Consider the following 21,072-nt stretch of genomic DNA (forward strand, 5'->3'; position numbering starts at 1 on the left):
GCGCGTTTAAAGTTGTGCAATGCTCCCTTCTAACATCATTTGGCAGCTGCCGGCTTTGTCTACTGGAAGAGCAGCCCATTGCAGCTAGCTGGTGGGGGCTTGGAACCAGGGTGGACCAGCAGCCCCCCTATCAGCTCCCCTAAATTCCCTGTGCAGCAGCTGCCCAGCAGGCTACCAATTGCAGCTGTTCCTCCCCCTGCTCCTGCCCCTCTGCCTTGGAGCTGCTCCCCCAGACTCCTGCTTGCTGCGGGGGGGGAGGAAGGGGAGGAAGAGGAGGAAGAGGGGGGCCTAATGTCAGGGTGTCCCCCTCCCCCCTGCTCCTGCGCCCCGCTTACCCCATCTTCCATAGAGCAGGGGGGACACACCAGGGCTCAGGCGGGAGGGAGCTTGAAGCAGCTGCGGTCTCAGCAAGCTGATCTAATTAACAAGGCAGTGTACTTAAAGGGGAAATGTGCATATCTCCCTCCATTCCTGCTGCCTTGTAGAGGGAGAGAGTTAACCCTTGAGGGCTCAGCCAATTGCTAGTTCATCCTTTAGCAGTAAGGGAAATATCCCACCCTCTGACTCCTTCACCTCAACCAAGCTTCACAATCATCACCACTGTGTACCAGTATTAAATTGTTTGTTTAAAACTTATACTGTGTGCGTGTATATAATATAGTCTTTTGTCTGGTGAAAAAAGTTCCCCTGGAATCTAACCCCCATTTACATTAATTCTTATGGGGAAATTGGATTAGCTTAACATCGTTTCGCTTAAAGTCACATTTTGCAGGAACATAACTACAACATTAAGTGAGGAGTTACTATATTCTGCTTCTTTGTGGGCTTTTACTGTTGGAAGCTGACCTGCATCCTGAACCACTGAATGAAACATGCCTGATGAACGACCCCCATCTCAACATTAATTACTGTGGTGCTACCATCTTCCTGTATCACACTGAATTGCAGGCAGTCTAGGATACAAAAGCAATAACTACCTGTCACAAGAGCACCACCCCAGAGGTGGAATATGTATTTTGGTCAAGGACACAGGGGCATATTTTTCTGGTCTCATCCACAGAGAACTCTCCTTCAAAACTCTCTAAATGGAGCTCAGAAGAATGAAGAGCTGAGTCAACCCTACCAGGATGTGAGCCAGTGTTCCCAGGGAACCTAGATATTACAAACTTTGGGATAGCTCAAACTCATGTAGAACTATTTCGCACACAGCTCTCTCCTGCATGTGGGACTGGAGAAGGGAAGCGGTCTGGCATCTCCATGGCACCATTCCCTGCCCTCCTCAAACCATGTGCAAAGCTCTTTGTGCTCTCCAGAGTCCCCGTGGAGAAAAGGTTGGAGTCCGGGTAGGTGGGATGATCACTGGCTATCCCCCACTCCAGTGGTAGTTAGTTACACAAGTTAATACAGTCCCAGGTTTATTAACGTTACCATAGATTTCCCCTGCCACTACCACCTGTCAGGGTCACCAGTAGAGAATCCAAGGAGTTGAGAACAGGTTGCCTGGGGCCGCTACTGAAGGGGTAGAAGGCCTTTACCCAGACGACCCTGGCATCCAGTAGATCCACTGGGATTTACGAGGTTGAAGGAGCAGGTGGACAAACCCTTCACCCCATCCTCCACTGGACAATGAGGGAGAATCTCTGCAATGAAATCCTTGTTTGGATTTTCTTGCAAACAGGCCTATTCCGGCAGGAGGAGACACCTGGCTACTGGTGATGAGGTCACTCCACCATCCCCTACAACTCAACAGCCAACAACATTTCAAGACTACACCCAAGACATTATCATTGATTTAAAAAGTCTAATCAAAAGCCAAAGGCCGGACATCCTGCGAGGCGCCGATGCTCCTTTCCCACAGACCTCAGCACCACACAAGATTGGGCCATATTCTTGTTTACACTACATGATTCCTCAACAGCAGCCATAACATAACTTATTCCCCAGTTTCCATGTTAAACAAGCCCATAGCAAACAGCCCATGCACAAAGAGGAGGGGGACGGGGAGAGAAACAAAAGATATTTAGGTAAAAAGTGAAGACGGTAAACTTGAACTTTGCTTTCTTTGTGTGTTACAACTAAATCCAGACTGTGTATCAGGAGTTAATAATATCTTAGAGCTCAAAATAAACTGGAAAGGAAGCTACTTTGTGACAGTAGGCAGGCAGCCAGGCTGCTGTGCGGGTCATTCAATCCTACTTAAGAAAGATGGTACGGCTGGCAGTGACCTCTGAGTGGCCCGTTACCGTATTCTTTTACACAGCTCACTCCGAGGTCACTACAAGAAGGCACCAGCAGGAATTCCACATTCATCTTTTGAAACCACCCTGTCACATAGAAGATAAGACTGACCGGCCCCCCATTTGGTCAAAGGGAGAGAGAGGTCAATATCAGTGTCTCTCCAAGCCTCCAGGAGTCAGAATGGCTGTGGAGCTGATAGGGACGGCTGATAACCCTGCAATAACCTTAGTTAATAGTCAAGCGACAGGCTGTGAGGAGGTCAGGCCGCACAGTTCAGTGTAATGGAACGAACATGTGAATGTCTGAAATACGTGCAGCAGAGGATACAGTCAGGAGGAACTGTCTGTGGTAAGGCGTCCTCTTCAGGAAGAGCTGATACAGGACGTATCCTTTTCGCTGTACTGATCGCTCATGAAGAAAGCCCTTAGGGCTGAAACACTTAAGCCACAAGCGCATTTTCAGAAGTGTCCACTAGCTCCGGCTGCCTCAGTTTCAGACACAGACTTGAGATACCTTGGGCCTGATGTTCAGAAATGCTGAGCCCCCACAACTCCATGTGAAGTAAAAAGATGTTGCGGATGCTCAGCACCTCTGAGAAAACAGGCCTGGATGTCTCAAGTTAGAACCCAAAAATCTGGAGACATCCAAAAGCAATGGACACTTCTGAAAATCTGGGTCTTAAATTTCTGTACTTGGGGTCAAATCTCACCTCCTTCACTATTGCACACCTTCACCATGACCCACCAATTTTGCTTAGAGAAGGGACAGGAAGTGGGACAGGATTTCTCAGACCCCACCCAAACGGAGTGGGGTCCCCCAGCGTGCAGGGGGATTTAGGGATGGGGCTCCTGTATCTACCACTATGCCACTCACTGGCCATTCTCCCCACCTACCCCTTCCTGTAGGATGTATTTAAGATCACCCATTGGTTGCATTCTCAGCACCCACGTGCAAAAGCAACATCATCTCTCTCTCTCTCTCTTTTTTTTAAATCTCCCACTATTAGATAAATGCATGTGGTTAATGCTATTTGTTCCTGCAGTGTAACAGTTAAAGGATCATAGATGGAAAAGCTTTAGTCGAGCTACCTGACAATGCAGGATTGCTCCCTATGGGGCATTTACTAGTCTTTTTATCCTGTCTAGTTTTAAAAGTCCCAAATTATCGGGTTTCCCACCACATTCAGGCGGTACATTTTATTCTGCAGGTGAATACCCATCTGAGTTAATCGAAGACAAACATACAGATGAACACACACCCACACATCACTGGCGGTAAACTTTAAAATGTATTATTTTCCCCTAAACTGTCAGACTGTTGTACAGAAATAATGGCGCAGAAAATCATTAGTCAGCAGCAGTGAAAACACTTAAACACAATAGTCTTGAAAAAATAAAACTGCAGTTTGAGGCTGCATGCATTAGAAATAGCTGCAGCAGACAATAGTAATGTGTTCTCCTTTGCTGAAATTAAACTAATTTTGCTTAACAAGAGGGAAGTCTGACCTAGGGAATGGTTTTCCCCAAACACCTGAGAAAAGCCCATTCTGACTGCATTTCATTTATTTTTTTATTGTTAGTTGTTTTCAAGGCACAATTGTAAATGGAGATTCTTTTGGAATACCCCTATAGAATTTCACTGAGATAAAACTGATAGCACATATAGTCAAGATCCATGAACAAGGGCCGTGCAGGCACGCACAAGCGCGCACATATTCTATTCCCCCATAACCTCTGCTACTCAGCTCTGTTCCCATTTCCTCTGCCTGTTGAGATTCCGCCTTAAAAAGCCCAGCCTGCGTATGGAAGAAAGCGTCTAACACAAGGAGGAGCTAGAATGGAGTGTCAGAGGCCAAAAGCTACACGGAGACAGTGCCAAGTCCCAGTCTCACTCCACTTCACTGGCCTGGCTACATTCTGCCATGGTCAGATGATGTGTGAGGCTGCAAGGCTCCTAGTCTGGCAGGCGGCCTGGTTTGCTCCAAAGACTTCAATGCTGTCATCTTAGCATTAACCCCTGATGACCTTGTCCTTTTGAGCACGGGAGTGAGTTTTTAGGTAAGCTATTTAATACACAAGTACAAGCTAGTGCCGTCAGTGGTGCTAAGGAAAATTTGCAATGCACTGTGACATTTAAAACAACAGAAAGAGTGCATGTGCTCAAATAAACTGAGTATAAATTACTTTTTTTTTTTTAAATCACAATTTATTGTTTATCCCAGAGACAAATATACAATCCCACTTACACAGGAAGATTTCTCAATTTCTGATTATAATAGGATGCCAATTTGTAAATAAAGGCATTTCACGGGCAGTTATAAACTGTGTGCTCGAGGGAAGGGGAGCGGGGGCATAGTCAGGATTTCTCCAGAGAAACCTTCAGAACCCTGCTACTCCCATCTAATTTGCAGGGGGGATGGCAGGGGATGGGACAGGACTGTAGATCCAGCCAAATAATCGTGCTTCTATTGTGAATAGCTCTAGATTTAAAAAAGGTGCTTCTCCTAGGCTGACACAGATACCAGAAGGGATCAAAGTCATAGTGAAACATTCCAGGCCCATCCGCTATTTCATAATGAAATGTCAGTCAGCTGCACATTGGAGCTTTTGTAGTAAAGATGAATCAAACTTGAATTAAAGTGTTCCATTAAAACAAGATGAGGTTTTGAGGTGAAAGGGTGAGGGAATGGGGATTAAAAAGCACTGTCAATTTTCTCTATGTTGCTTCCTGTCACTTCAGCTTCTGTCTTAAACAAAAGTAAGCGTTAATCCAGAATGAAAAGGGGTTACGCTTGTTTTAATCTACAACAGTGTTATGTGCCTGCCTTTCAGAATAGCCTGATGGAAGGTCTCAATAGCACAACCCGAGGAGTTTTCACGCATCAAGAGCCTGATCCCAAACCCAAAAAAGACAACAAACAACACTCCCATTGACTTCCACGGGCTCTAGATCCAGTCCAAAATTAGCATATGTCATCAAAGACACCTCCATTTGGGACTGCAATCTGTGTAACCCATCGGGTCTGATAGTTTATTAATACTCCTTAATAAAAAGCAATGATGACCAGGGCACAAGCCAGCTCATCATATTTCAGACATGAAGTGGTAGCTCTGAGGCCCTTTGAGGACTTCTCTTTTTGAGCAGACGCTGAGTTATGTGACTGCAGCCTGTTTGTTAGAAACTGAAGCACAATCACAAACTACACATCTCCTGAAGAAGATCTGATACATTTGAAAAACAGCCTGGCCCCCGTTATTTAAGGGAATTATTTTCCTTTTTATCTACAGTGGTTTTTGTTTGTGTTTTTGTTAACTGGTGTAGTTTAAAAGAAAAAAGGTCCAGTTCAGTACTGCACAGACAGGAACATCTCCGAGTCCGGTGGGAGATTTCTTAAGCAAGGAATACTGAACTGGGCCAGAGAGAGTCAGCAAAGGAAAGAGGCAAAACAAACAAAAACCAAAACAAAACAAAACGAGAGACAGAGACTAAAAGGAGAGGGAGAAAGAGAGTGACTGAGTAGGGAGAGAGAGAGAAGACTGGCGTGTTTTTCCTTGGGAGTAATGGATTAACCAACATTGCACCAAAATTGAGCCAAGCCGCATGTAGACTCCATGGGCTTCTCTGTTCGGATTTTAACCTTTGGAAATATATATACATTTTTAAACAAAGTTAACTAGGTCCCAGCGGTTTAGTATGGCTGTGCTGTCAGAGTTCCCTCCTCCCCTTTCCCAAACCTCGCCCCCACCCACTCTTAGGCTTGCTCCTTTTAAAGTGCCACATACAACATGAAAGGGCAGCACCAGTGAATTAAAGGTCACCTCTGTGCATTTCAGGAGGAACCAGTTCCTTTGTGAAGACCCTCATGGGATTACGTTTTCACATTCAGCTCCTTTTTTTTTTTCTTCCCTTGCCAAAAGAATCAAGTCCCTGGCTCCAGGCTCCCGACCTTCCTCCCACCCCGAACTGAGCCCCATTCATTAAGCTGGCTCACTGCAGCACAGCCTAGGCCAGGAAGAAAAACAGAAAACAGAGCAAGTGAAAGAGAGGCTCAGATTGGTTATTTCAAGGGGAAAACACTTGTGGAAGCTCTTAGTATATTACCCTCATCATTCCACACTGGTCACCTTCCCACATCCTCTCAGCTCTGCTATCCTGGCACCTCTGCCATTCATCCATGAAATTGCCCGCTGCCTCCTGAAGAAGAATGAAATATATATTCCGTAGCTGAAACTGAGACTCCTTAAAAGAAAGGATCCAGCTTTCAGCATTCTTCGGGAGGACTGGATGAGCTTTTTTTAATGTACTGCTTCCGTTTTATTATCGTTCTTGCAACACCCCAGTCTCTAAAGATGTCCTGGCAGTGCCCCCACTCCCCAGGAATAGGGATGTTAACAACAGTGTCCTGGCCCAATTCTCAAATTTCATCTGTGGCGACTGCATTTCCGCCTTCCTATAGCCCACCTTTTTACCTTCAACTGGTTCAGTTTTCATTTCCCTGTCCTGCAACTGCTGTGTGTAGTGTGACTGAGCACTGTTTAACAGCTGCCAATTTCCACCTCAGAGGTGGCTGCTCCTCAGTGGTGGCCAGAGTGACTCCTCATGTTAGGGCCTTTGGGGCCAAAGCACAATCCTTATCCATTCAATCCCAAAGCCGTGCAGTTGGACAATCTAATCAGATGCACAGCAATTTGGGGCTTCTTTTAATCCAGTGAAACATCCTTTTGGGATAAAGTCATAAAGCAACTCACCAGATAACTCACCAGTTCTAAAGAGTGAAAAGAAGATGAGCTTTATGTATGGCATCTGACACCACTGTCTGTTTAAATGGAGATAAGATACCGCTTTTCCCTTCAGACAGAAATAAAACACTCCAAGTGCACCTTGACAATAGCTCATTAAAGCCCTGTTCAAATACACTGTTCTGCTACCAAAGTTTGTGGAAAAAGAAAAGGGAAAGTTAGCTTTAGAGAACTGCTGCAAAGTGCGGTTTATTGTCCTTGCTTGACTGGGTCTCTCCAGTTGGGAATTTTCAGAGCTGCACTTCTGTGCATGGAACTGAGTTGCCAGTAAATCAGAGCAAATTCAAAGCAAATGCTCTTTCATGTGGAGGCATTCGGCTTTGTTTCATGGTTTGTGTAGCTAACCGTATCCCTTCGTGAGTCAACACTCCTATCGGCTCCTCATTAAACTAAATGGCTACAATTACACTGGTGGGGGGAAGAGTGGTTAATGATCGTAAAAGTTTCCCCTGTTTTGGGAAGGTTTGGAAAACTTTTGATAACCCAAGACCAAAAAAAAAAAAAAAACAACACACACACCCCCCAAAAGGAACAGTGCCTTCTTCCGGAAGCTGTGAGAGAGAATATATTAACAAACCTTTCCCATGTAGAGTACCTTTGCCAGTTCTTGCTGTGCTATGAAATTAAACTTCCATAGCAAACTCCTTAAGAAGGCATTCATAGGCAAGTTATGTTATTTCCTGCAGCCCAAACCCCCACCTCCCTCCGTCCCTTCAGGAGCAGACTAGACAGACGAGATGTTATCAATAACACAAACCTTTCAGAAAGCCCCCTTTTAAAAGCTAGTACTTCCTTTACTTATTTCATGTGGTATCCTGTGGAACTCAATCCTTCCCCACCCACCCCACATATTTCACGAGGAAAAAAATAATGATCTAACATCCTTATTGTGTTGTTTTACTTCTTGTTTCTGTTCTCTTTCCAGTCTCCCTTCTCCAACCCTTACCCCCCGCCCTTCTTCCCTAAAGTTACAGCTACCAAGAGCAAAAAAAAAAAAAGAGACCAACCACAAGTTGCCCTTCTCCCCCTTCCTTTGATTAATTCTCATTAGGGCCTTTGAACAAACAATATGCTTCCCTCTCAAATAACAGGCAGGGTATATATTACACTGAAAGAAAAACAAACAAGACTCACTTAAAGACATCCACACCAAATGCAATTCCTGGAGAGAAGGAAGACCCACACACACACACACCCCAGCAGCAACCAGCAACCTACATATTTCTAAAATTCCCATCACAGGGCAATGAACTGAGTAAATGCTCCACAAATCATAAATCACTGAGACTCACTGACAGAGGAAAGTATCTTCCAACCTACACTAGACCACGCAGGTATGGATTTTCAGACGAATTATGGTTGGTGATCACAATACAAGCCATAGTATTAGTAACTGCATTTAGGACTCAGCCATGCCTCTTGAAAGGCAAAGCTGTAGTGGGGAAAGGAAGGAGGTGAATAACGTATTATACCTGTGAAAGGCCCGATTTGCAGCTCCCATTGAAGTGCCCAGCTGTGGAGACACAGCAACTCTGAAAATCAGGCGAAAAAGGTCTGATGGGTGCTGAGAGCAGGGCACTGGGAAATGTCCTTTCATGCACTTATACAGAAGGTGCAGTCAAATGTTCTCAACACAGCAATCCTTGTGCAGAGACAATCCTTGTGCAAAGACACCACAACAGATCTCCCCAGATCATGCCATGTTACTAGCCAGCCACCCTACCATGTTTCCCAGATCTGAGAGCCATACTGTACATACCTGCTCGTTGTGCATGGGCTCCCATGTGCCCTCTCTAGCCACCCGGCCAGTCTCATGCAGAAGGAAATACAATATAGCCCCTGAGGTATAAAATGCATATACAATTGCCCTAATATTTCTCAGCTGATTGCTAACCTATTATAGACAGGATGCAGGCAACCATTGCCTAGTATCATACAAGAACACAATGGCTGGAATGGAAAACACCTACGAGATCAGTTGTCCTCATGTAAGGGTATAATACTGTACATGCCACTGATGCCATTATTGAATGTCCTGTAGCCAGAAGGCTGTGCAGAAACTAGTTACGCTAACCAAACAGAAACTCACAAAGATTCAAGACCACCAGTCAAATACTGTTCTCCTTATCTATACAATTAGCCCCACTGAAACCAAAGGGACCACCTGTGTAAATAAGGCATGGGCTGGGACTGACCTTGAATTTTTCAATAAGGATACAGTTGTAATTCACCTGCTCACTTCTCCATAAATAATCTATACCCTGTAGTGAACCACCATCAAAATTCAATTTTCCCCATATGGTCCATCCGTTCATCCCCAGATGCCCAATTCCTGCTGAAAATGAGTGGGCACTGGGAACCTAATTCTCCCTTTGAAAATTCCAGCCTAAGTGACCTGTAATCTTATCCTGTCCCAGCATCATTCTTACTTCATTCACAGCCTAAAACCAAAAGGAGCTTTAGGTGCACTAGGTGCACTAGGAGTAAAGAGTCCTGAGTGAGTAACGCATACCACAGATAATGTCTTACCTGAAAGCCCCCCAGGGGCTAGACAATTAGTTCCATTAGTTTCAGTGGAGGAAGGCACAGAGTCTGGACAATCTGCTGCAGCAGAGGAAAAAAAATAAGAAATTGGTATATGTTAGTTTCTTAGCACCCTGTAAACAATGTCAAGAACAGAACACACATTCCAAAGTGTTCAACAGGAAGCTATTACTAATTGTCTGCACAGACACTGCCATTCATCATCATATATCCACCCTAAACTCATCACCCTTGTCTAAACTCTACATTACCACTTAATCATTACTCAGTGCACGCAAAAATTATATAAGGGCTGGAATCTTTTTGTCCAAGTCACAGGTTAATGAAATCAGGTCTCCCATCTTTTGAGCTCCGAAAGAGTTTAAACGGCTGCTTTGTACTTTGAATCTAGTACACAACTAGGTTGGCCAGGTGGAATATTAAACTTGAAAGAGAGAAAAAAATACTCCACTTTTGTCACAAATAGTCCAATGTCAACTTTACTCCTTTGTTCCTGTCTTTTTTGCTAGTTTCATTAAGAACTCGTATACATTTTCCCTTCCAGTGACTGGAAATTACTTGGCTTCCCCAGCGTGTTGTGTATGCACCAAAAAGGCCTGCCTGGACCAAATTCTTTCCATGCACCACTGAAGGGGCTTTTATGATGAAAGGAATCTGTCTCATTAACTATTCCTCTTGACATTTAGAAGTGTTCAATTCACGGAGGGGCAAAGTTTTGGCCCCCTGGTGTCCAAAAACTGCCCCCTTTCTGTAATGGCAGCATGAGGTCAACATTGATCAACCTTTTTACTGCAGACAAACCCACACAAGCAATTTTTAATCATCTCTCAGGGAAGATGCAAACATAAGGAAATACTGTGGTTGAAGGCATTTGCAGTCAAGAAAAAAATCTAAGTGTACATGCAACCCTCAGGCTGCTGGCAAGTTGCCGCAATTGGTTACGCAAAATTAGGGCACCCTAAATTGCATCATCATTTCAGCTACAAACCATCTCTTAAAGCAAGGGCCACAGCACCAAATGGCTAGAGTTTTTTGTCCCCCCCATTTTTTTCCCCAAGCACTCACTACTGAAAACCTAAGGAAAAAACATGTGTGTAGGTATAATCTCATGTTATCAGAGTAAAGTATAATCCATAACAGGAATATACAGTTTAACAGGATACACTTAATCAAACTGAAAACAATAGGGAGACAGGAAATGGACTTACTTGTGAAATACTGTGCACTATACACTTTCTAAATGTTTTTGAGTTTGTTTGCTATATTTTAAGGAAATATGCTTTCTTTTAACCCTGTTCACTTGTATATCTGAACAGATGACTCCCTCGGATCTTTCCCTTGAGATCACTCTCAAATGCTTTTTGCTGATGCTTTCCCTCAACACACTCACACCTTTCTGAATGCAGGTGTTAAAAATATGGTACTGATTTGTACTACAGACCTAGTGCTTCATATCCAGCTCCAATCTGCCTCTACATGAATTGATAAAAGGAATTTTCTATTGGATATTAGGGAGTGGGATCAATTGACGCCTGATTTCTAATGTGCAACCTTGATGAAGTGGACATATTGCTATGACAGTCTCCTGCAGTCTTGAGGAACAGATCCCAAGTTACTTAAAAATGTCTCTGCATTGCTAGCAGAAGAATCTGGTTATCTTTGACCCGAGAGCAAGATGGGATCTATTCCTCAAGACTGCAGGAGACTGTCAGAGCAATATGTCCACTTCTTCTAACTTAAAAAAACACAATCTTAACCATAAAATTGCTGTGGAGATAAAGTAACCCTACACTTTGAATTCACTCTGTTTCTTCATCAAGGTTGCACATTAGAAATCAGGCCTTATTCAGACCCTCCCTAAAGCCTGGACCTTTGCCTGAGCATAGCTTTGCCCACTGATTTTGTCCCTCTCAAGAGGTCATTTGATCCCACTCCCTAATATCCAATAGAAAATTCCTTCTATCAATTCATTTAAACCGAGAACAGTGCTGGGTCACGGGTCTCACTTTAGAATAAGCCATTACTGAATGCACTGCTGATGCTCCCTCTTACACCCCAGCAGGCATAGGCTATGCAAAAGGCATGATGATCCTTTCCTGTTCCTTGCGTTAACCCTTGGCTAGTTGAGCCTTGCATGCTTAGCATCATCCAGGCCTCATCCAAGCATTCTGGCTGGTATGGAGCACTGTCATTTTTAAATATTTTTTTGATACCAGTGAAATGCTCCAAGATTGAGTGGTTCATTTGTAGTTGCTACATGTTAGCCCTTTCACCCCAGATTTCTTTGTAAAGTGAGCTATCTCCAAAGGACATGAAATCATGTTCTTCACATCAACAGTGTAATGACTAGCCCTGAGAGATGTGCAGTGTCCTGCTACACCTTCAATTCCCATTAAAATCAACAACACTTGAGGACCACGAGCAATCCACGGGCCTTAGATACTTAGCCTGAGTAGTTCTTTGCATCCTAATATGCAGGTGACAGACACAGGAGAGATCCTAACTCTCCCCTGCAAACAGAAGTCAGTGGACGACCATCCAGTCTGGTGCCCAGACTATATACTCTCTCATGCAGAGGGGAGAGGGGTGTAGAGTTAGAGCCAGAGCTAAATTACCCCGGAATTCGGTCATGCTCACCCCCTAGGGGAAGTTGGGGGAAAGCACCTCATATTGCTCTTGGGAGACCTCTGTGACAGCCTCCAGAGGGAACATATCCAGCCAGCCTCAGCCAGTAAAGACAGGACAGCCTTTGTGCGAGTGAAAGGAAATAAGAGAAAAGGGATAGGAGCTTTTAATACACACTGTTAAATCGCGGGCCCAGCCACCTTCACAAACTCAAACACCAGAACTAGTATAAATTAGCTATGAGCCAGAAGAGCATTCCGAATACTAACATGCACGCAGGACCACCAATACCCAAGCCCAGGTGATAGCGAGTCATGGTTACCCAGCTCATGGATGCAAACCATGGACATGCGTTTCACTCTGCTAAAGCTCATCAGCATGGAACAGCAACTGGGGTTTTTTAGATAAACAGTATGTCGGCCTCTCTATTTTAGAGTTCATTGTACTGAACCCCCATCACATTGCTTCTAAAATTCTGCATACCTGACCAGTCAAAGACATCTCTGACAACCTCCCATCCCCAGTGAGCATTTTCATTTGGGGTCTGAATCTGCAGTCCTAACCCAGATAACACTACCACTGAAGCTAATGGGAAAGAATGAAGGACTGCAGATTCAGGCTCTTAATAAGGACAATACAGTTCACTGTATTGTCTAAGACAGGGGTCCCCAACGTGGTGCCCACATCTAAATGCGCCCGCGTCCTGGCCAGCGGTCGAGCATCCGCCGAAATGCCGCCGAATTTCTATAGCATTTCGGCAGCGACGCCTCTCGATGACGCTGCTTACCGCCGACAAGCAATGTCATCAAGAGGCGTTGCTGTCAAATTTCTGCAGCATTTCAGCGGCGACGCCTCTTGATGACGCCGCTTGCTACCGACAAGCGACGTCATCGAGAGGCGTCGCTGCCGAAATGCCACAGAAATTCGGCGGCATTTCAGCGGATGCTCGACCGCCGCCACGGTTCTTCGTCTGGCGCCCGCCAGACGAAAAGGTTGGGGACTACTGGTCTAAGAGAATTAGTGAAAAATATTTAAATCACAGCAAATCTGCATGTCATCTTGGAGTCTGTTCCCAGATTTGTTAGAGACATTCTGCGTGGTCTTGGCCAAGTCACCTAACGTTCCTCACTCTTAGCTGACCCATCTGTACAGTTTTTGCATTAATAAGCTAATTTACAGGGGAGCTAGGAAACTTCATTCACGTTTATAAAAGCTTTTAGATACTTGCGTGAATGGTGCTAGGTAAAGGCCTCATCCTGCAACCCCTCCTCATGCATTAGTCCCCCTCACTTGCATTGGAATTGTGTGTCTGTGTGAAGGATTGCAGGACCTAGCCAGAAGTGCGTAAGTATTATTATTGGTACTACCATGCTTCATGCCAATGTGAGATGTCCAGGTTACTGTTAGATACACTTCTCCTTAGCAGGAGCTGCAGATAGTTCTTCTAGATTGTCAATGTGTAAGTGGAAAGATCTTTGCTAACGTTTTAACTGTGCTAGTAAAATGGCTTTGCCATGCCTGGACAGTCTACAATATTCTGTTCCTATTTTCCCAAAGGTGGTGAATAGTGAGGACAGGACTCCTCCTTGCTTAAAATGGTTCAGATTGAACACCTTTCCATTGTAAGCTAGTATTCCTCTCTCTCATTTAACCAGCCTAAGGCAAATAATATTTGACACAACGCTTGGAAATATAGGAATGTGGGACACCTAGGATCCCAGCATCGTTCTGTCTGCCACAGGAGGTAGCAATGATACACAGACATTAAGTTCTCCATCTCATTCTCTCCACAACAGCTTTGATGAAAGAGGAAGCAAAAGAAGAAAAAAAAAAAAAGCCAGTAGTTGTAACAACCACCTGCAATGACAGACTTATAGACTTCTGTTTGTCTCTGTCATTGTTCCATGTATTACATTATTCAGAGTTCAACTGCCAAACGGATTTTTTTTTTAAATTAAACTTTTTGGTGAGTAACCAGTTGTTTTTGAGTTTCCGATTGGCAGCATTAATCACTTCCTATTGGCTGATACGAAGAACTTTTCCTTTCGAAATGGCACATTCATGTTCTGCGGCTTTTCTGTTTACACACATTTTGCTACCTTATGTCAACACTTGCTAATGAATCAATATATCACTCCCCTAACTGAAAATGAGGTCCTGGCAAAGGTAGATTGGATATTTAAACCCTGCTAATAGATTTATCCTAACATCTTTCCAGGAAACTGAAGGCAATCATTAACCCTTCTTTCCTATAGCTTTAGGCTGGCTGTTATCCTCCTGAACACTTTACAAATTAGTTTATGCCCTATGCAAAAAGTTATTATCAGGGGGAAATTACATATGCAAATCTAAGCATGTGAAGTTTCTATGGGACCATTCTGTTATCCATTTCTCTTTCTCGAATAACAAAATTCTTTACTACTCAGTAGACTTTGCCTGTGTAAAGAAACAATCTTTTAAAATCAAAGCAACTAGTAAATATAAGTAGCACTCGTAAGGGAAGTAGGCTATAATGACACGGATATCTCCTCATTAATTAGTGAACATTTGTCTAGTGTTCGTTAATGCTCAGGCAAAATCTTATATGCTTTGTAACCCATTCATTTATTAAGCAGCTGTGCCTGTTTCCACATGGCAAGAGAAAACTCCTTATGTTAATCAGAGTTTACAGTGGAGAAAATGAACCTGGTTAAAAGGGTCCAGTACTGAAGACACTAAGTACTTTCCTATGAGGTACTAGGTACCTTTCAATGGGAGTTGACATCACAAGAGACACTCATCATCTGGATGGGGCCCTATGCCCATTTCCCAGGTTTCTAAAATATCTTCATAACTTACAGTACCCTCCCCCACACACTTTTAATAGCATTTACTGAAAGACACTTTAAAATGAAAAGAGAAACCTATCAAGCAAGCCCCTCGGGGTTTTAACATTTCTTGAACTTCAGAAACCAGCCAACTCCAACAAACTGAATAGCAATAATTTTAGAAAATCAGCTATTTTAGAAAAACTGCCCTGAAACTGGAACAAACCCAGGAACAAAGCTATTTTAAACTCCCTTTTTAAAAGTAAAGTACTAAGTTTACATATGGTGGTGCATGACTTTAGGACACAACCAGAAAGACAATTGTGCTATAATCAACACTTTAGATCCATTCATTCATCTTCAGAAAGATATGAAGGGGCTTGGTGGAGCTCTGCACCGCCCTGATTTCATCCCCATTTCCGATTTTCACTAAACCTGTCTCCTTCCACAGTGCCAGTCCTATTTATCTAACACAGGGCGAGCTTGCTGCCAACCAGAAGTTTATGCAGACAACCGCAACAGAGCTTGGTGCCAGCCTCAAATGGGCTTCTGCCCTGGCACGATGCCATTTAATTACAAGCAACAGGCATGAAGAGCTGTGTTAGAAACTTTCAGCTCCCCTCCATATATTTTTAATTTGGTAATGCTTAATTGCAGATTATTTTTTTGTAAACGGAAGATTTATACAACCACATTTGCCAACGCTTATTTGTATCCTTACTCAACAAAAATTAATGTTCCTAGAATCCTTTGCAGTACCTTGTACCAATCTAACGTTCATTAGAATTCAAATACAGTGAGTTGACAAGTCATGCATTTTCCATTTACTACTTACAATTGTAAACTGAATAAGGACGACTTTATATTTCTTGCAGATATTCATGAAGCAACGTTGGCAAAACCTACTGACTCACATTATTTTTATGTGCATGCCCATCCTGAGTGTTCAAGTTACTTGGTACAAGTACATCTAGAAAAGGCAACAATCTAAATGGACTACCCACTATAGTTTCTGGGTTTTAAAACTAGAGGTTTTCTTAGCCAAATCATATACTAAATCATTGGGGTGGCAAAGGGGCAAAAATCCCACAGAAACAGCCCAAAAGTGAAACGCGCAAGAACTATGACAAAGGAAGGAGACATTCCCCCTGAGAAAGGCATGTTTTCCCTTTTTATCTGAAGACAGTAGCCTACTTTTAAAAGGTCTACTTACCAGTTGGTTTGAGAAAATCCATTGGATATCTGGAGTAGGGTGGAGGGGGAGACTCTGGAATTAGAAAAGCACAGAGAAAATAAAGGCAGAGCCATGAGAAAAAAAAGATAGGAACTTATGATAACAGTGGCATTCTTTTAGCAAAACTGTTTGTCTTAGCTCTGGGGGTTGGAGGCAGGGCAGCTAGGCGGTGATTGCCTTGATATTTAGCTGTCAGATAAACAAAAGGGGCCGCCTGGCGCCAGTCTCCCTGCTATCTGCTACTCTGGCTGTCTGATCAGGGCCTCCTTGGCTCGGCTAAAACACTCCAGCACTGGAAATCACCAACTGATCCAGACTGCCAGATAATCCTTGCTAGCTGCACACACATTTAACATTTCACAGAAAAGAGAAAAAAGAAATGGCAAGAAAAAAAAATCAAGTGCTGCCGTTTACCTCTCTCTCTCCCCCTCCCACAACTCTAGCCACTACTCAGAACTGGATGATTTCTATTCTACACCAACTAAGCAAAGTTTACAAGTAATTGCAACGTTTAAACACGGGCGGGGGGTGGAATGCAAGTCAGGGATCGCTCTTTTAGGCTATCGGGTAGGTAACATTGGAGTTAAACGTGCCAAAAAGAAACCCATTTCCATTAACAAAAGAAAATGGCATTTGAAAACTTTCCTTCTTTTTCTTTTTGGCCACTAGCGGATCAAACGCTGTGAAACTTTTCTGGGTCTTATTTGGAAAGCGAAGTCTGCTGACTGCAGGAGAGGGAAGCATGCTTGCATCGGACAAACTGGAACCCATAAATTATGCGTTCTCTTGTTAAGGGGTGGTGGAGGATTTGTGAACCACTAACTTCCAATGTTGGGCTGCTTTATAAATCCCGGACTGGCTGGAAATTCTGTTAAACATGAGCTCAAGGGGTTCATTTTCTAAAGCAAAACAGACCTAAATTAGGATTGTTCCCTGGGACCTCTCTGCAAAACATCAGCCCCGCATAAGGCAAAATTATCTTCCGAATATCATTTGAAGGGTTCAAGGCACCTACACATTTCCCTTTTTGTACACAGCCTTCTCCACAAATACCGTAGCGAACCACATCCTTGTTTTACTGCAGGTATGGACTCACACACGGCGTGGACCAAAAAGAAACCCCGCCGTGCCAGAAGAGAGGCAGGCACAAACTGCAACCCTAACTCAGACAACACTCCCATAAGGATTACGTGGGAATGTTGCCGGAGTAAAAGGGGGAAGCCTCGGCCATTACGTGTGCCACAAACACAGACAATATAATTGATCATCTGACCATCCTAAGAACCAATTTTGGACTATCCCTCCCCGGTTTTCTGTTCATACCACAGTCCCCCCCCTGGAGTTTGTGTGTGTGTGCCTTCAGCCATACCTAGTTCACAGAGCCTGCTGAGGTGGTGGGGGTTGCAGCAGACCAGCTCCGGGTGAGTTTTCCCATAAGATTCACAGCAACATAACCGCTTCACTTCCGAGCAATGCCTGAGATCTGGCCACCTGAATACTTTACACAGCAGCAAAGGGAGCGAGTACCAGTGCTGACCCAGCTTGGAGTCCACCTTGCCGGGCAGGAGGAGGCAGGAGGTCCGCGCGCCCCCTCTGGACTCCACCGCTTGCAAGAGCACCTCCAGCTGTTTCTCCTTCAGCCTCTTCAGCACCGCGTGGGTCAGCGCTTTCAATTCCGCCTCCGAGCCGAGGTGAGCCTTGGCGAGCTTCCCCGACCTGCCCATGCAGCAGCCCCGGCCGCCTCCAGCGCCATGCGCCCGGCTGTCCGCTGCTGTGTCACCGGGCTCACCCTCCTCTTCCTCCCCGCCGCCGGGCGCACGGCTCCTCCAGAGTCGCCGGACGAGCACCGATCGTTTGGTCCTGAACATGCGGGACGAGAAGAAGGTTTCCCGGCTAAAAAACGAGCATGTCGTCCGCAAATCATGAAGAATCCGGGATCCGAGTCCAGGCAGCAAACACAAGCAGCCTGAAATGATAGGGATGCAGTGGGGAGGAGGGTTGTTGGTGGTGGTGGAAGAGCCAAAGCAATCTGTAACATATGCCAGTCTCTTAAAGGGTTGGGGGGTTTCCTCTGTCTCTCTTAAATCCTTCAAAAATCCACTGAAAAGCTTACAATTTATATTGAGAATTTTCCACCTCTATATAGGACGTGGGAAAAACATAAACTGAAAGACATGGGGGAATCAATGTTCAGTGTAACAGGAGAATTGCAGAAAACATGCCCCCAAAACAGATAAGGGAATAACAGATCTTCTCGCGTTGCCGGTCTGTCAGAGCGATTGCAAAACCTTTAGATCACATTTGGTTTCAGTCGAGGATGACTGTTTTAAATAAAAAAGGAAAAGAAATAATAAAGGTCTTCCCCACCCCCAAAAATTTTTTTGTTGCAAAACCAAGGCACAAGGTTTAAAAAAAAAACCCCAAAACTATTTCCTTAGTAATAACATATCCACAGATTCCATCCAAAAAAGAGTTTTGTGGGGATTGGGAAAAAAGGAATTTCTATAACATAGGGTAGATTTTTTTTTAAAAAGAGCCAAAATAAGGTAGCATTTTTTAAAAACCCTAAAATTTGGACGTTTGAATTAATAATCAAAATGTTTTTAAAAATAAAAATGCATCCAAGAGTGTTACATCCTTTAAAAAAAAAAAGCCCAACTCGTCCTGATGCTTTTTTCTCCTTCTTCTTATCAAAGATTTTAATCCACGCAAAAATCCTCGAGGCGGTTGCTAATACAGATCTATGTATTTTAAAAAGTGAGGAGTCTGTCTTTCCTTCCAAAAGGCTTGATCCGCTCCCTCTCTGTCTGCCGGTCTTTCAGAAAGACCAGGAGCTAGGGGCAGTTTAAAAAAAAAATACAGTTGCCCCCACCTCTCCTCCCACCCAGCCCTTAAAAAATAAAAGCGACGGACGGGTGAGAAGTGACAGGGGATGATCCTATAATGACAGGAGCTGAAATGATCACCCCCCCCCCCAAGTCCCTCTGCTGTCTCGCTCTCTCTCTAGTAAATGCTAATGCAGCCTTTAGCTCCCTTCTCTTCTGGCTGCAGCTCCCCTCCTCCAAGGCAGCCTTTCCAGTCCTTGCATCGGCTACCAACACACACAGCAGAAGAAGAAGAAGAAAAAACAAGCAGCTCCTTTCGCTTGGCTCGCCTGGTTTGCTTTGCCTTTTTCTCCCTCCTTCCCCTCCTTTTTTCCACTCCCTTCTTCCTTCGCAGTGAGCTCAGTGCAGAGGATCCTGTCTCCCCCGCGCACACCTTCTTTCTTCCCTTAGGCGAGAGAGGGGGGAGTGCCTTGTCCTTTGGAGGGGGTGGCCTGCGAAGAGGAGGGGGGGTTCCAAACGGAGGTGGCTATTACCTAGCAGCGCCCATGGTGCCTCTGCCTCTGCGTCTGGGCTGCTGCTGCTGCTGCCATCCGCCAGCTCGTCTCTCCAGCCAGCCAACAGCCTCCCCCGCCTCCTCGCCGCTTCGCCTCGGTGACTCGCAGTGCGCAGTATCGCTGCCCAGCCCCGGCCCCCAATCACGTGGGCGTCTAGACACCCAGTCGCTTTAAAAAAAAAAAAGTGATTGTGTTGCGCAAACAACAGCTCGGGTTTCTAAAAGCTTTTTTTTTTTTTTTTCTGAAGTCTGGAGAGAGAGAGGAGGGGAGCGGGCAGGGGACGTGTAGAGAATTCACATCACACTCCGCCAAGACATCCAGGATCTTTTTTAAAAAAATGATCAAGACACAGCGCACCAAGGAAGTGATTGCTCGTGGAGATTAACTGGAGAGGCTATTTCTCAGGGAGATGCTGCTGTTAGGGGTAGCTGGAGAGAATTGGGGGGGGAGGGGGTTTGACATGGTTTGCATTCGCATTCAAAAAGAGTTTGCACTCTCATTCTTGGCATTTTTGTTTTTCTGAATGCTAGATTATTACTGTTATCTGGGGCTCCTTTTGCACTGAAGTGAGTGGCAGATTTCTTTTTAGTAGGGTGCAGGGGGTTGGGCCCTTCGTAAAGAAAATGTATAATGAATACAAGAGGTTCCTGCATAAAAGATGCTTTTCAGATGGGTGATAAAAGGGGGTTTGGAAAATACCCAGGAAAAGCCAGAGATAAATCCTGGCATCAGATTGTTCTGTGTCAATCCCTGTGACTGTTCAGAGACCCTGTGTCTGACTGCAGGATGGAGGCCTAAGACCAGGGGTAGGCAAACTTTTTGGCCTGAGGGCCACATTGGGGTTCCAAAACTGTATGGAGGGTGGCCCCCCAAACAGCCTGGCCCCCTCCCACTTTCCACCCTCTGACTGCCCCCCCCCTCAGAACCTCCAACCCATCCAACCCCCCGTGCTCCTTGTCCCCTGGCTGCCCTCTCCCGGGACTCCCCGCCCCTAACTGCCCCCCAGGACCCCACCCCCTATCCACCACCACCCCCTGCTCCCTGTCCCCTGACTTCCCCAACCCCTTCACACTCCTGCCCCCTGACAGGCCCCCCAGGACTCCCACACCCATCCAATCCCCCCACTCCCCGCCCCCTTACCGTGCTGCTCAGAGCAGCAGGACTGGCAGCTGCGCCGCCCGGCCGGAGTCAGCCACGCCACCGTGCTGCCCAGCAGGAGCTTACAGCCCTGCCACCCAGAGTGCTGGCGGCACAGCGAGCTGAGGCTCCGGGGGAGGCGGAATAGCAGGGGAGGGGCCGGGGGCTAGCCTCCCGGGCTGGGCAGCCCTGCTCAAGGGCTGGGCAGGACGGTCCCGCAGGCCACCATAGTTTGCCCACCTCCCTAGGGCCATGGTTGTGTACAATAAATAACTAAATTGCAAATATTAAAAAAAATCCATGAACGAA

At 45.2% G+C, this 21,072-nt stretch overlaps 1 protein-coding gene across 2 annotated transcripts in view; it reads right to left on the reverse strand.

Annotated features, from left to right (window-relative positions):
- SMAD7 (SMAD family member 7) overlaps positions 1-19,690 on the reverse strand; it is a 43,109-nt gene extending 23,419 nt beyond the window's left edge. Inside the window, exons 1-3 of one of the 2 annotated variants that reach the window (XM_045022037.1) lie at positions 17,617-19,690; positions 16,227-16,280; positions 9,567-9,638 (exon numbers count right to left, since the gene is read on the reverse strand). In XM_045022037.1, coding sequence (XP_044877972.1) covers positions 9,567-9,638; positions 16,227-16,280; positions 17,617-18,115 — 625 coding nt within the window. In that variant the 5' untranslated portion in view covers positions 18,116-19,690. Of the gene's footprint in view, positions 1-9,566; positions 9,642-16,226; positions 16,281-17,616 lie in introns of both variants that reach the window. The other variant, XM_045022036.1, reaches the window with a different exon arrangement.
- Positions 19,691-21,072: the final 1,382 nt, after the last annotated feature.

Source organism: Mauremys mutica, chromosome 6 (genome assembly GCF_020497125.1).
Source record: "Mauremys mutica isolate MM-2020 ecotype Southern chromosome 6, ASM2049712v1, whole genome shotgun sequence".
In the NCBI taxonomy this organism is placed as follows: Eukaryota; Metazoa; Chordata; order Testudines; family Geoemydidae; genus Mauremys; species Mauremys mutica.